At 38.0% G+C, this 15,480-nt stretch overlaps 1 protein-coding gene and 1 pseudogene across 1 annotated transcript in view; both read left to right on the plus strand.

The window, feature by feature from the left end:
* The first annotated feature begins 6,988 nt into the window (after window positions 1–6,988).
* Window positions 6,989–8,367, plus strand: LOC114086390 (large ribosomal subunit protein uL4-like; annotated as a pseudogene).
* Window positions 8,368–11,708: 3,341 nt separating this feature from the next.
* Window positions 11,709–15,480, plus strand: part of Ankdd1b (ankyrin repeat and death domain containing 1B) — a 65,071-nt gene continuing 61,299 nt past the window's right edge. Inside the window, exon 1 of the mRNA XM_027927879.2 lies at window positions 11,709–11,901. Within this exon, the coding sequence (XP_027783680.1) occupies window positions 11,709–11,901 (193 nt within the window). The remainder of the gene's footprint in view (window positions 11,902–15,480) is intronic.

Raw genomic sequence — 15,480 nt, forward strand, 5'->3', positions numbered from 1 at the left:
AAATGAAATTTTAAAAGTTTAATTGATCTGTGTTATGATTTTCATAAGCCTCCTGTGTTTCTGCAGAACTACTTAAAGGTAAAATGAATTGTGAGAGCTGTATCCTAATCAGTCCATCTAGTTTGAATGGACTGAGTGGCAATTATAAATGAGTGGGCATGGCTACAAGAGGTGGGTCACTGAGGATGTGCCCTGGATGGGTTGTTGTTCCTGCAGTCCCTTCCTTTTCCCCCTCCTTCTCTTTGTTTCCGCTTCCTAACCCCACCAGGAACTTAAGCAGCTTTCCTCCACTGGGTCCTTCCCCCATGATGTGCTGCCTCACTTTGGGTTCAGGACTGAGACCTCTGAAACCATGAGCCCAAAATAAATTTTTGTTCCTCTAAGTTGTTATTGTTGGGTATTTTGGTCACAGTGACACAAAAACTGACTAAAACAGTCTGTTAGCCAGTTGAGATTGTTTCTTACTTTGCTACTCTTCTCTCCCTCTGGTGATGCCACTCTTATTTTTTTCTGCCTGGAATTCTCTACATCCTTTACTATCTGTTTTGCTAATTCATCAGCCCATTCCCTTTTTATTATAATTTTGGTTTGGAGCATTTTTAGAAGGGATAGCAAAACTATAAGGAATAATAATAAATACCCATAATCTTAGAGGGTCAAAATATGAAGAACCACTTGGGAGATCTGCAACATATGTTACTGGGTATAAAAAAAAAAAAAAAAAGCAAAACACTATCTGGGAAGTTAAATTGTTGTAAATCAGAAAGAAAGAAGAGACAGTTAATAGAAATTTAGACAAAAGACTTTAAATGACACTTCATGTGAAAGGAAATTCAAATGACCAGAAACATGAAAACATTCTCAGCCATATTTATCATCTAGAAATGAAACATAAAACTACAAAGGGGTAAACAATTCAATGACACCAAATTTTAATGATAATGTAAACTCTTTGAAAATAATCACTTTGAGTGCTAATTTCTGACCCAACCCCAATTGGAATTCCACAGTAAAGAATGAGGAGTGGGGATGGGGCTATAGTTTAGTGGTAGATCACTTGCCTCATATCTCTGAGGCACTGGGTTCCATCCTCAGCACCACATAAAAATAAATAAAATAAAGATATTTAAAAAAGAAAGAAGGAGGAGTGGGGTCTGTTACCTCTCCTTGAATGGTTTGAAAGGTACATGGTTTTTAAAGTTCTCTAAGCCACATACTTAAGTGAAAGTGAATCTCCCTTGCCATACTTTGGATTAGTTCCATCAGCTACTCAAATTATGGACATTTTGTTCAAATATTTGTTTAAGTAATACAGTTTTTCAAAATGTGGTGTAAGAGTATTTTTTGCCTACACATTGTATATAGTTAATAAGGACACTAAACTGGCAGACCCTTCCTCTGACATAAGACATATATAATTTATGAATAAAGTAAACTAAATCCAAATTATTTACAATATTTCCAAAAATCACAGACAGTAAGAACCAATTGCCTCTGTGCCAGAGATTTACTATTATTAGGGGGAAATTACAATTCTAACAGCAAGTAATGAGGTCTGACTACTCATACCTCAGTGCTTAGAAGTGTGTCCCTACCTGACTGAAGTGTAGGGAGGGGACCAAGTTACCTTGCTGAAGTACACTGACTCCTTTTGTGATAGTTGCTTAGCTTCCCATTGGGTGTCCCAGAGAGGCTTTCTGGGTGGGTCTGAGGATGTGCCCTGGATGGGTTGTTGTTCCTGCAGCCCCTTATTTTCCCGCTTTCTTCTCTTTCTTTCTGCTTCCTGACCCCACCAGGAACTGAGCAGCTTTGTTTCACTGAGTCCTTCCCCCAGAATGTGCTGCCTCACCTTGGGCTCAGAGCAATAGAGTTGGCTCTCTATGGACTGAGACCTCTGAAACCATGAGCCCCAAATAAACTGCAGCTCAGGAGTTCCTGTACAGGATAGTTCCCAGACACTTGAAGAATGAATTCTCTGGGGCTGGTGTTGTAGCTCAGTGGCAGAGCACTTGCCTTGCATGCATGAGGCCCTGGGTTTGGTCCTCAATACCACATAAAAAATAAATAAGTAAAAATAAAAATATTATGTCCATCTACAACTAAAAAAAATAAAATGAAGGACAAATTCTGAAAGACCTATGAGCAAATGGTGCTGAATGGGTTTTTTTAAAGCCACAGTTTCATTGTCTTAGTCAAAGGATTATTAAATGATGAATTTTAAATTCATTTTTTAAAAAATTATTAACTTCAAGCATAACAACTTTGAAACTGGAATAAGTATTTTCGATTAATAAAAATCAATCATGACAAAAAATAATCACTTTGAAATACAATTAGTAATAAATTCAATAAATAAGGTAAATAAAAACTGGAAACAAATAAGAATAAAATAGTAATAAAACTTTCCTTATTTTCAGATGGTATATTAGCCTACATTTTAATATTTTTTATTTTTTAAGAGAAAAGGCTTATTCTGGCTTACTTACCTACATTTTAAAAACTACAATAAGTAAAAGTTCAGGAAAGCTATGTGTATAAGGTCAACATACAAAAATTAATAGCATTGCTATAACACAGTAATACCCAATTAGAAGAAACATTAAAAGTAATCTCATCATAAGAATAACAGTCTACAAGATACCTTGGGAAAAGAACTATCAAAAATTATGCAAGAATTTGGGAACTACAAATATCAAAAGATAAACAATAAATGAAAAGAATAATCCTGTTCATGAATAGGGATAAAATGACTATCTAGAAACCCTACCCCAAATTATTCTGTAAATTCAATAAAATTCAAAACAAAACCCCTCATGGTTTTTCTTAGAAATTGGCAAGTAGAACCTAAACTTGATATAGAAGAGCAAAAGCCCAAGAATAAAAAAGTAGAACAGGCCCTTTTAGATATCAATTATATAGTAATTAGTACCATTTTAATAGAGTGTTATTGGCATGAAAAGAGACATTTTAAATAACTCAGTATGAAAAGTATTGACTTAACCAGAAGAATGAGAAATTATACTCATGTATGACATGTCAAAATGCATTCTACTGTCATATATAACTAATTAGAACAAATTTAAAAAAAATAAAAGGATTGACTAAAGTAAATGGTCTTTGTATGATTGATTATCTGTAGAGGAAAAATAAATTCAATCCATTCCTTTCTGTGTCAGTAGTCCCCAAGGCTATGTTCAGGTTTAACCTCATTAGAAAAGACTAACAGAACTCAGAAGTTGTAATACTTGTGGTAAGATTTGCAGCAGTGAAAAGATAACAAAATCACCAAAGAGAGGAGTAGGGCCAAGTCTAGGAGAAATCAGGCTCAAGTGTCCAGGTGTCTCCTAATGGAGTCATATGAGGACATACTTCATGAGATAATACATGCAAAATATCACCAACCAGGGAAGTTTGCCCAAAACTGGTGTCCTCAGTTTTTACTGGAAGTCAGTGACATAGGCATGCATCACCCATGTAACTGACCTTAGTCCTGAGCCATCCAGAGATCTAATGTTACCTCTTGGCCCAGGACCTCAGGCTTCAAAAACATTCATTTGCCATAAGTCATAATTTTAATATGAACTTTCTCATCGACTACTACAATATGGCTATTGTATTACAATGTTCTTAACCAGGCTGGGTAGCTGAAGGGCTAAGAGACTATCTCTCAAGATGATCAAGGACCAATACTGAAGAGAGCTCCTTTGAGTAACCTGAGCCTTTTGCATTAACCCTTTTTCATGCACGTACAAAATGTCAGTTAATTAGAATTGTATTAGAATGAAGTATAAAAAAGATAAGGATCGCTTAGGGGTAGCTTTTTTCTGCTTCCTTTTTAAAATGCAGAGAAATTTCAAACCCAAAACATGATTAGGGGATCTCAGGTAAAGATGATAGTCTATGTATTTGCAATGCATCATTATTAGTATATAATACAAAAAATGGCATAAATAAGGCCTAATGATTGTGTGCATGTGTATAATACCCTCTTCAATGGAATTCAAAGACCCCTTTTAGTATCAGTCTTTGTATTATTCCTGTAACCTTTAGTTGTACATTTTACCTTAAATTTATGTGATAGGAATAAGCACTGTAAGAAGTATTTAAATCCAAATTATTCCGTCAGAAGTGCTTTCATTTGAAAGGTAGTGTGGGAATTGCATGTTTTTAGGTCATAGCTAACAATGAGCTGTGAAATGCATGGCAGGGTCACAGGTTTACTTTAAGTACTGCCAAAACAGATGAGTAAATAACTTGTAGCAGATAATCTGTAGAAAAACATTAGTACACAGACCTTGAGAGAGTAAGCAAGTAGAAACAAAAGGAGCTAGTTGGGGCAATGCATGAAGAAAGAAAGACTAATGGAACTAACTCTTGATAGAGTCCAATGAGGTCCTTGAGAGGGCTCTCTGCTTGAGCCTTTTGACCTTTACCTTACTTTCACTTTCTCATCTAATAAAGTTCTCTTGCATGGCTTTTAGTGTCTGACTTTAAATGTTCTTTCATTGGAACACAAGAGTCTGTTTCAGCTCCCCTCTCTCCTGTGACATATTGACTGTATTGAAGAAGGAACCTTCAATAAGAGATTTTAGTATCCACATTGTTACTGCCAGCCACGTTAGAGTTTAAGAAGGAAATTTGGCATTAAGTATAATGTTTATGTAAAAGGTCTGGAAGTTAGTCAACGGGGTACAGCAATTAATAGGAGACACTTTTATTGCCCTCATTTTAAAATGTCTATTTGAAACTAGTTATCTTTTAACTCATCCCCTTATTTCCATCTCTACCTCTGTCAGTCCCAAAGCTATTACTGAATTCTAACCTGTAGTTTCTTTTAGAAGTATCCAGTTCTTTCTGTTGTTTTTGTCAAACCCTTGTTATTCATTTCTCAGTTTTTCCTTCTCCATGATATGCACTTTTTTATAGATTAGCAGTAAAAAATGTTTTTATAATATCATTTGAGTTTTTTATGACTTTAATTTTATTCAGTGCCTCACGCATGCTAGGCAAATGCTCTACCACTGAGCTACAACCGCAGGCCTTCACTTGAGTTTTAAAAAATTGAAAATATCTCTCTCAGGAGAAGGAGCTCCCCACCCCTGAGAGAAAAGGGGAGTGAGTGATTTTTAGTATATGATTATTTCTGTGATATAAATACTCCCACATTGACAGATCCTATCACAAGCTATATGATGTTAACCAGCTCACTACAGTCCTCCAAGTTTAACCATCAACTCTTACAAACCAATATAAGCTACCTTCCCATGTATCACTGTTCATGATGCACTCCAAATACTGGGTTGGTATTCAGGGCCAGTCAGTCACTCTGCATAGCTTGTAGTTTCCTGAATAGGCCAAGCCATTTTTCCCTTTGACTCTTCTCTGCTCCTTCTGCCCAGACTGTGCTTCCTGAATACTCTTTTCCCATGCCACCATGTACAACACCCCATCTTTCAACTCAGCCCAAGGGCCTCCTTCACAATAGTGTCTCTTATCCTCTGAAAAATCTCATCAGTCACCTCTCTGTGTTCCCATTTTCATTTTCTCTTTATGAAGACCCCGAAACATTCTTTGTTGTGGTTTTCTATATAGGTCTCTTCCTACCACAGGCCCATCTTTCATTTATTTATGAAATTCAGGTATGAATTATGTAGCCTGGCACAAAATAAATGTCAACAATCACAAATGAATGAATAGTGGCACCTATTACTACCTGATTTTCTCTGGGAAAATAGGGTGATGGTTGACTTAAGTAGCTGCATTCAAACTGCACCCTAAGGGACAGACATTCCAGAAAGACATAATTGCATTATTTTTCCTGTTATTATATAATGCCTGTTTTTATAAATGTTTTACTACTATATCCTTTTAGGGTGTCTTGAGAGATTCTAAACAAGGGCTCAATTATGATTATTAAGCTAGGGCTAAAAAAAAGTTGTTTTTGAGAAAATACTCCAGTTGGAAAACTATTCCTGCAGCTGGTGGCTGAATTTTTTTTTAAAGTAATATTCCATTTTGAATAACTGATATATATGAACATGCTTAGTGCTGGTAGGATTTTAATGAACTTCACAGTGGTGGTTTATTTCCCTAGAGTAAAAAATGTTCTTTCTTATATAATTAAGGAATACTCACTTTTGCTTTGTAATAAATAACTGAATTATAAGTTAAAGAAACCCTGAAATGATTTTAAATATGGTGAATAGTACTGAAAACAATTTCATTTATTAAATAAACCATAATACTGAGCTGTTCCCCTTACAAGTGTGAAGCTAATTATGACAGTTTTCAATTAATAACTGATACAGTCAGTAGAAAGTTGAGGGAGATAGAGAATCTAGAGGCAGATGGTAGCAACCCTTCTAGCCTCAGTCTCTAGACTATTTATTATCTAATAATAAATAATAATTTATTATTATTTCACAATCTTATCACACACATGCACAAAGAGGCAGGGTGCAGAGGTAGGGGAGGGGGAGAGAGCCCTAAATCAGAGACAAAAAATGGTGGGTCAATTCTGGGGTCAAATCTACTTCTGTTTAATGAGAGCTAAAAAATTTTTCACTCCTAGAACATGCTACACTTCCAATTTGGCCAATGTTTCATTTTCTTTTTTTATAATCCATTCATCAGACATACTGCTTAGGAGCTAGGGATTCAGGGCAGAAATCTTGGTTTCCCTTCAGTGTTTCTACTTTTCTGTCATATTATTAGAGCTTTTCTCCCTGCTGTGAGTCTTGGCTGGATTTCCTCCTGATTCCAGGGCAAGAAGGGAAGGATGGAGGGTGTAGGACACAAAATATACAGGGGAAGAATCCAGGAGAGGCAGAGATCCAAAGGCTTCTGTTTTTGGAGGGAACCAGATTGTGTGGGACCTGGTGACCACCTTGAGGCTGCACAAGGGTGCACCTGGAAGCAACCTAGAACACATGGGTTCTCAAAGAGACCGGCTGTCCTTGGATCTTAGAAAACTTGAAATCTGCCAAAAATGGAAAACTTTGAGCCTAAGAACAAGGTGTGTGCTTGACCCCTGATATCAGTGGACTCCAAAAAAGGTAAGTCATCTGGCAAAAATGTTACTTTGCCTACTGTGTTCAAGTCTCCAATTTGGCTAGATACTGTGTACTTTGTTCACGTCAACTTGTGTAAAAACAACAGACAGCCCTATACTGTCAGTGAACTAGCAGGTCATCAGACCAGTGTTGAGTCTTGGGGTTCTGACAGAACTATGACTCAAATTCCCAGAGTTTGAGGAGGCAGGACTTACCATTCTGGCCATGGTGCCTTTGGAAACATATACAGAGGAGGCCTCATGTTTGAACCAACCAAAACTCGGCTTTATCAGCACAGTAGAGTGAACACAAGAGTGATATGCCATCTCCTCTGCCTTGGCTGCCTCAGCCTTACCAGCTCTGGTTGTATCTAAAGGTCATCAAGTTGAGGAAGTTCCTGGACTTTCTTTGGTAGTTGAAGATAAAATTAAAGGTTACAGGGGCTGGGATTGTGGCTCAGTGGTAGAGCGCTCCCCTAGCATGGGCGGGACCCGGGGTTCTATCCTCAGCACCACATAAAAACAAAGGCATTGTGTTGTGTCCATCTACACCTAAAAAATTAAAAAAAAAAAATTAAAGGTTACAAGTAGATCAAGGAGGCTGTTCTTCTTAAAGTCTGGAATAATTTAAGGAAGTTCTATGCCTCTCAGCCAGTGAGAGCTGCCAAGGGCAAAATGAGAAACCATCACCATATTCAGCGCAGGAGGCCCTGTATCACCTGTAATGCAGACAGTGCTATCTATCATCAAGGCCTTCAGAAACATTCCTGCAATTATACTACTCAATATAAGCAAACTGAACATTTTGAAACTTGCTCCTGGTGGGTATGTGGGACGTTTCTGCATTTGGATCAAAAGTGTTTTTGGAAGTTAGACATAACCGTATGGCACTTGGCATAAGGCTGCTTCCCTCAAGAGTAAGTATAACCTCCCTTTGTACAACATGATCAATACAGACGTTAGCAGAATCTTGGAAAGTCTAAAGGTCCAAACAGCCCTCAGGGCACAATATTAAGACCATTCACCACAGAGTCCTGAAAATGAATCCATTGAAAAACCTGAAGATCAAGTTGTAACTAAACCCACAAGCAAAGACCAGGCGCTGGAACACCATTCTTGCCATGCCAAGAATCACAAACTTGAGGTGGATAAAGTAGCAGCAGCCAAGTGAAATGAGAAGGGAACTGTGGTAAAGAAACAAGGAAAGAAGGCTGCTAGTATTAAGCAGAAGCAGCCTGTGGGGAAATGGCTGCACCTACAAGAAACCAACAGCCAAAAATAAACCTGTCTCAGAAGAAAAGAAGCCTGTGTGTTAACTCCTAAAAAATCTGTTTCATTCCTTGAAATGAAATGATTTTGAATAGCTTATTTTGAATAGAGCTGATCAGAGAGGCAGTGACAATACAAATAAAAAAAAAAAAAGGAAGAGAACTTTAGCTAAGCACAGGATCACCCAGAAGAGACAAATGTATTTCATTAATTCTCTATTTTAGAAATCACTAAGAAAGAATAATATCTAAAATAATATCCAAGACAGTGAGTTCTATAGGTTACAACTGCATAAATATGGGAAACCAAAGCTTGTATGTTCAGAACAAGAATAAAATAGAAATAAATTCTCCATGATGAAAGGCAGCAAAGCAACCTGCATGCTCAACCTTGGCCTTGGCCTTGGTAGGCAGGACTCCCCCTGAGAATGTTAACTACAAACCAGTAACATAAAAGCTTGTAGTCTGGATTCACACAGATGGTGTGATGCAAAAGTGCTCAAGTAGGGAATTTAAAGTGATCTCAGATTGATACTGTTCCTTGTATCTAACAGAAGCAAATGCACTTCCTCTTAGGAAGAACCCAAATTCAATCCAGGTAGTTTTAATATCTCAATTAAAGAGATGTTAAAATATGCAAATTGGGTGTTTCAGAATTAATGAAAATTATCTCATACTCTTGCAACTCACAACCCTATAGGCCAGGTACAGCCATGTAACCTGAATGTTAGCCAGGGGTATAAAGGAAGTATCTGTGAGTGATACTTCTGAGAACTTCCATTCTGTTGCAGCTGTGACATCCTTGTGGCCTCTTCTTCCTGTTTCTTTCCTGTTACCTGGAAGCAGATGCTTCTTATACCTGAGCTGGGGGTTGCACCTGGGGATGATGAACTAATGGGTTGTTGGGTATGGTTCCTGAGGACTTTCTAGAACAGAGACATCAGTACAGGCCTGTGGCTTCTAAACTTGCATGAGATGCCTTGTTTAAGGTATAGATATTTGGGTTTTCCTGGTGGTTGTAGCTGAATCCTAGATGATGTAGGACACAAAGATTATAAGGGGTCTCTGTCCACAGGAATGAAGAGTCACCACGTGACAGTTTCCAGCCTATGTAGGAAGGGCTATATTTGATGGATATATAAAGTGGGAATCTAGGAAGAAATCATGACAGGAGAGAAGAAAAAGAAATCAAGGCAGGTGTTTTTAAGGATAAAGAATCCTTGAACAGGGCCTGAACTTAAAGGTTTACTTCAAAATTGAACACATTTCCTTACTGTAGGCTTCTTCCTTTGTTGATAGGTTACCATTTACCTGAATAAATTATTCATAATTATTCATATTTATTTGACAAATAAATCTCAGACAAATATATATATCAGACCTGGTACTACTCTAGGCACCTGGAGATATAGTTGTGGGAAAAATTAACAAAAATCATACCTTCATGAAGCCTACTTTCTAGTTGGGGTCAGACACTAGCAAATACTGGCTATCATTTCAGTGACAAGTACAATACAGGAAAGAGATAAGTGTAAGGGAATGGAGAGTGAAGGCAGGGGATACTGTTTAGAATATTTTAAAATAGGGTGATCAGACAAGGCTCCTCTGAAGAAGTAACATTTAACCTGAAATCTGAGACCATAATCATATGAATGGCCAAACCATTTTAAAAAACTCAGAAGTGGGGTTGGGGGAAAAAAGGCAGAGAGAAATGGAAGCTGAATAGCTCTTCAGCAGGAATCACTGAAATAGCAGCAAGAATGAGAAAGAGTTGTAGGGCCAGAAATCAGAGACACGTGGGATGATATCTCTTATGAATTAGCATAACTTAGAATTAATCTTCTGGTTGGAAACTAATTTGCTATTTGAAACAGGAAGGGAAATATTCACAATATAATTCCTAGCTTTTCATGTAGCCCAAGCTCTCAGGAATATTAAGAAAATGAAGTTCAACCAAGGCTATAATTTACACAATGCATAGCCTTGGGGTTTTTGTCTCCTCTGCTAAAGTAGTTCATATCACAGTACTTCTATAAGGCGTAAAGAAAAAGATGATGATGCATTTTCTCCAGTCATTGATAAGAGGGTATTAGCAAAATTAAACTGCTTGGTTTAGAATTAGAAAGCAATTTGCATGCCATGAATTATTTGGATAGCACAATTCAGATCTTTGTGTACTTGGCTGTTCAATTTCCACTGGTAGTCTTTTGGCACTGTTTCCATTGTCATTCTTTATTTATAGTGTATATTTTCTTCTGATTTTTAGAAATTGAATTGTAAGCATACTATATATACATATAATTTTGTGTTCGATTCTTTCATTTACATATTGTACATAGTTTTTAATCTTGGTACAATCTGGTATTTCTGTATAATATTCAAGTCAGTGTATTTGCTATTGTCTTGATAGTATCCCATTTATAAACATGAGGCCTATTTAATTAATTTTTATTTTTTGAATATCAATTGAACTCATGGGTACACTCTATCACTAAGCTGAATCCCACCTCTTTTTATGTTCTCTTTTGAGGCAGGGTCTCACTAAATTGCCCAGGCTGGTCTTGAACTTGAAGATCCTCCTAGCCTCAGCCTCCAAGCAACTGGGATTTTTGTCAGGTGCCACCATGACTAGATCATTTCACTCTTTTTCAAAAAAGAAACTTTGAAGTTATAGGCAGTGTTCTGAATACAATAATATTCTGCCACAGTTTTCTTTTTTCAATGATGAGGAAATATTGTTTTGAATCTAATGTTTCAAATTTGATGCACTATAATTTGAAAGGAAAATAAGTTTGAAACGACCATTGAAATGATAAATTTATATTGAAATGAAAGGTCTCATTAATTCGTAAGAATACAAAATAAATGAAAAGCAAATTACCTCTCACTTTTGAAGTTTATTTGGGGGATCAGAATTTCTTTGATCAGTCTCTGTATTATTTCATTTTTTCAAAAGAAAAATGATAATTGTGTGATGATTAAATGAGAAATTAAAAGTCATGGTTTTTTTATTCCAAAGAAAATTTTGAAAGCCTATTTAGGAATTATTTGATATTGAAGTTCCCGTAGTGTTAGTTATAAATGGAACCTCGAGATTTCTCAAAATTGTACAAAGAATTAGTGGAGTCTAAAGGGGGAGTTGATTATATCTGTGGATTTCTTGGGATGTTTCATTTCAGGTAGACCCAAACCACAGCACCACGCGTGCCACACCTGGAGGCGGATTCTCCAGCCCTGCCCTGTCTTGGGCAGGACTGGAGAACCTGGAGCTTGTGGCCGGCGAAGGGCCCCAACAGGGAGCGGACTCGGTCCAGCGTTCCCGCCCTGGCGGACCTCCTCAAGCAGCCGGGGTCAGGCTCGGGCTGGGCTCAGCAGGCTCCCGGGAAGCCATGAACCCCTCCTGGCGCGCCGCGGACAGTGGGGCCGCTGCCAGGCGGCTGCTCCTCGGGGCTGCGACGGCAGCAAAGGGGCTTCGGGAAGATCTGAGGGGCGCGGCCGCTCGGCCTTGGAAGGGCCTGTCCCGGACCCCGAAGCAGGAAGGACCTCGAGAGGAGGAGGTGGAGGCTGCAGGACACGAGTTCCGTAAGTCCTGGGACAAGGTCTCATGTGGTGCAGACCCTCCTGATGGCCAGTGGGGTGGTCTGCGGCCAAAAGACTTGAGAGCATACCCAGTGCAGCGGCCATGAGGCGAGAAACAAGCCCGTGCGGGGATTTCAGCCTTAAAAGACTCTCAAGTCCATCCTCCAACACTGAGCCCCTTGCTGGCTGGTTTTCAGCTTTGGAATCCTACCCCACCCAAGTTTTGAGTCACAGTTCCCCACCCTCATGGTGGGTGGTAGGAAAGTATTACTTTCCAATTTAAGGAGAAGCCTATTTAAAGAAATGATTAAGCCCTTTTGCAAATAAGAGTTTCATGTTATCTTATATCCTGACTTAGGCACTGATTTCTGTGTGACCTAAGTCACTTAATCTTCTTGCACTTAAGGTTTAAAGCATGGAGCAGATTATCTTTGCCTTGAGAATAACATATAGCATAAAATGAGGCACACTTTTGAAGGGTCTTCAGAAGTTAAAAGTGATTTGAGTCTGTTAACAAGAGCACACCACATACTGGCAGGGATGGCCTCATTTCCTAAAGGCCAGCCTTGGAAGCGCTGTGCCAATTCCTTAATATAATATGCAAGTAGTTCATTCATTCAATCATTTATTCTAGAAATATTTTCGAGGGCCTACTATTTGCTAGACATGTTGTAGATGTGGGAATGCAGAGAACAAGACAACCCCTCACTGGGCGTGGTGATGCTCACCTATAATCCCAGCAGCTCTGGAGGCTGAGACAAGATCAGGAGTTCAAAGCCAGCCTCTGCAATGCCAAGGCCCAAAGCAATGGCAAGGTCTCACTAATGAGCTCCTGTCTCTAAATGAAATACAAAATAGGGCTGGGGATGTGGCTCAGTGGTCGAGTGCCCCTGAGTTCAATCTCCGGTACCAAAAAAAAAAAAAAAAGACAACCCCTCTTCTGACTAAGCTCACATTCTTTTGTGGTGGTGAAGGGATAATAGGTAAGTAAGGAAATAAAAAACAGCAAAATAATATAAGGGATGGGTCTAAGTGCTAGAAGCCTATGAAACAGAGTGATGTGACTGAGCCAGGGGCACAGAAGGACTTTAGATTTGATGACCTAGGCAGAGAGGACATTTGGGCAAATACTTAGATGACAGGAAGTAGCTAGCCATGGAAATTTCAGGTAGGAAAGCATAATAAGCAAATGATGAAGAAGATTGAAATTATTATGTTCCAAAAAGAGGAAAATGACCAGCATTGCTGGAACATATGAGGTGGGGGGACTCTGGCTCTTTCTGGTCTCTATTTCTTGATTGCTGTGAGGAAAACAGGCCTTTACTACCATGTACTCCTGCTATGATATACTGTGTTACCATGGGACCAAAGTAACAGGACCAGGTGACTGTGGACTGAAACCTCTGAAACTGTGAGCCAAAATAAACCTTTCCTCCTTTTGATTATCTCAGGTATTTTGTCATAGTAATGGAAAGCTGACTAATACTGGTTAGTAGGGAGAACCAGTTCATGCAAGGTCTTAATGCCCTGAGAAAGAGACTTCAAGTTGATCTTGTCAGTATTTCTTTGTAAGTCTTAGCCTTTCAAATATATGTATATTGGTATCTCACTGTGGTTTTAGTTGGCATTTCCCTGTTCCATTGAAGTCTTTTCTCTATTTCTAATTGGACTGTTGTTTTCTTACTGTTGAATTTTGAGAGTTATTTATACATTCTGGGTATAGGTCAGTTGTCAGATATGGGATTTGCAAATATATTCCTCTAGAATGTAATTTGCCTTTTTTATTATCTTAATAGTGTTATTTGTAAAGTGAAAGTTTTATGGTCGGTAAAGTCCAATGTCAATTTTATCTCTTATTGTCATGTGATTCCTAACATTTGTTGAAAGTATTAACTTTTCTCCATTGTCAAAACTTATAAACCCTTGTCAAAAATCAGTTGGTCATATCTGGGCATCTATTTCTAGATTCTGTATTTTATTTTGTTGATCTGTATGTCTCTTTTCCAATACCCTACTGTATTGATTATTGTAGATTTAAAAAAAACATTGAGTACCGCCACAGGTGACTTAATCATTCAGGGTCACTCAGGTGAATTGAGCTGGCACTAAAAAATCACACAGACACAGAAAGTACCTTTTTCTTGGGGTTCAGTGACAGGTCCTCTGCCCCAGTTCCTATAAGGGAGGTAAGAGAGGCTGGCAAAAGAGCCAGAGCACGCCTGAAACCATCCTATATATTGAGGGGAAGACACTTGAGAAAGTTCCACCCAAATGAGGTAAGTGATTAGGTTTCAGGGGGGTGTAGTCCAATCCCATTGAGTGACGTCCACTCCCGGAGCTGTAATTCCTTGCTAAGCGATGGTGAGGTCCACCTGCTTTCAAGCCACAGTGGAAGCCAGTTCCACACCTCCATCTCTCAAGGCTAGGGGTACGTGCTTAGCTCCTAAGTGCTCAGCTCCTGTTCATGCCAGCCCCAGATAATCAAGTACTATGATGCCTCTAACTTAATTCTTCTTTTTCAAAATTGTTTGGGCCACTCAAAATTGTTTTGTGCCTCTCTGTATAAACTTTGGAAGCAGTTTGTCTGTAACTACAAAATGGCATTGCATTAAATTTATAGATCAATTTGGGGAGAATTGACATCTGATTTTGAATCTTCCAATCCATGAATCCATGATTTACCTTTTCATCTATTTAGTCTTTGATTTCTTTCATTGACCTTTTGTATTTCTGTAGTATTCAGAAACTGTATGTTGGATTTATATGCAAGTACTTTTATTTTTTATTTTTTGATCAATTATAAATTGGTTTTATTTATTTATTTATTTATACTGAGGATTGAACCCAGGGGCACTTTACCACTGAGCTGCATTCCCAACCCTTTTTATTTTTTATTTTGAGACAGGGCCTCACTAAGTTGCTGAGCTGACCTCAAATTTGGCAATCCTGCTTCAGCCTCCCAAGTCACTGGGATTAGAGGTGTATGCCAGCACACCTAGCATAAATTGTGTCTTTAAAATTTTGGCTTTATTTGCTGATTGTCAGTATATAGAAATATAATTGATATTTATGTGTTGACTTTGTATAGTGCAACCTTGCTAAACTAACTATAGCTGTTTTGTATATTCCTTTGAACTTTATGTGTGACAATCAAGTTATCTGAAACTATAGTAGAGAGAGTTTTATTTCTTTCTAATCTATATGCCTTTTTATTTACCTATACCAAATTTTTTTAAAGGGAGTGAAGAGAGTAGAAATCTTTTTTTATTCCTAATCTCAGAGACAAAGAAAATGTTCAGACTTTTATGATTAATTGTGATACTGACTGTCAGTTTTTTTGTAATTCTCCTTTATCAGGTTGAAAAAGTTTCCATTTATTCCAGATTAGCTGAGAAGATTTTGGTTTGTTTTGCTTAAAAAATTTTTTAATCATGAATGGATGTTGAATTTTTTAAAATATATTTTTTCCTCAGTTAATATGGTCATGTAGTTTTCCTTAGGCTGTTAATATGAGATATTACATAATAGATTTACAAATATTGAGTATATTCTTAGGATAAGCCCCACTTGATCATCATGTAT

The sequence above is a fragment of the Marmota flaviventris genome, chromosome 5, assembly GCF_047511675.1.
Source record: "Marmota flaviventris isolate mMarFla1 chromosome 5, mMarFla1.hap1, whole genome shotgun sequence".
Classification (NCBI taxonomy): Eukaryota; Metazoa; Chordata; class Mammalia; order Rodentia; family Sciuridae; genus Marmota; species Marmota flaviventris.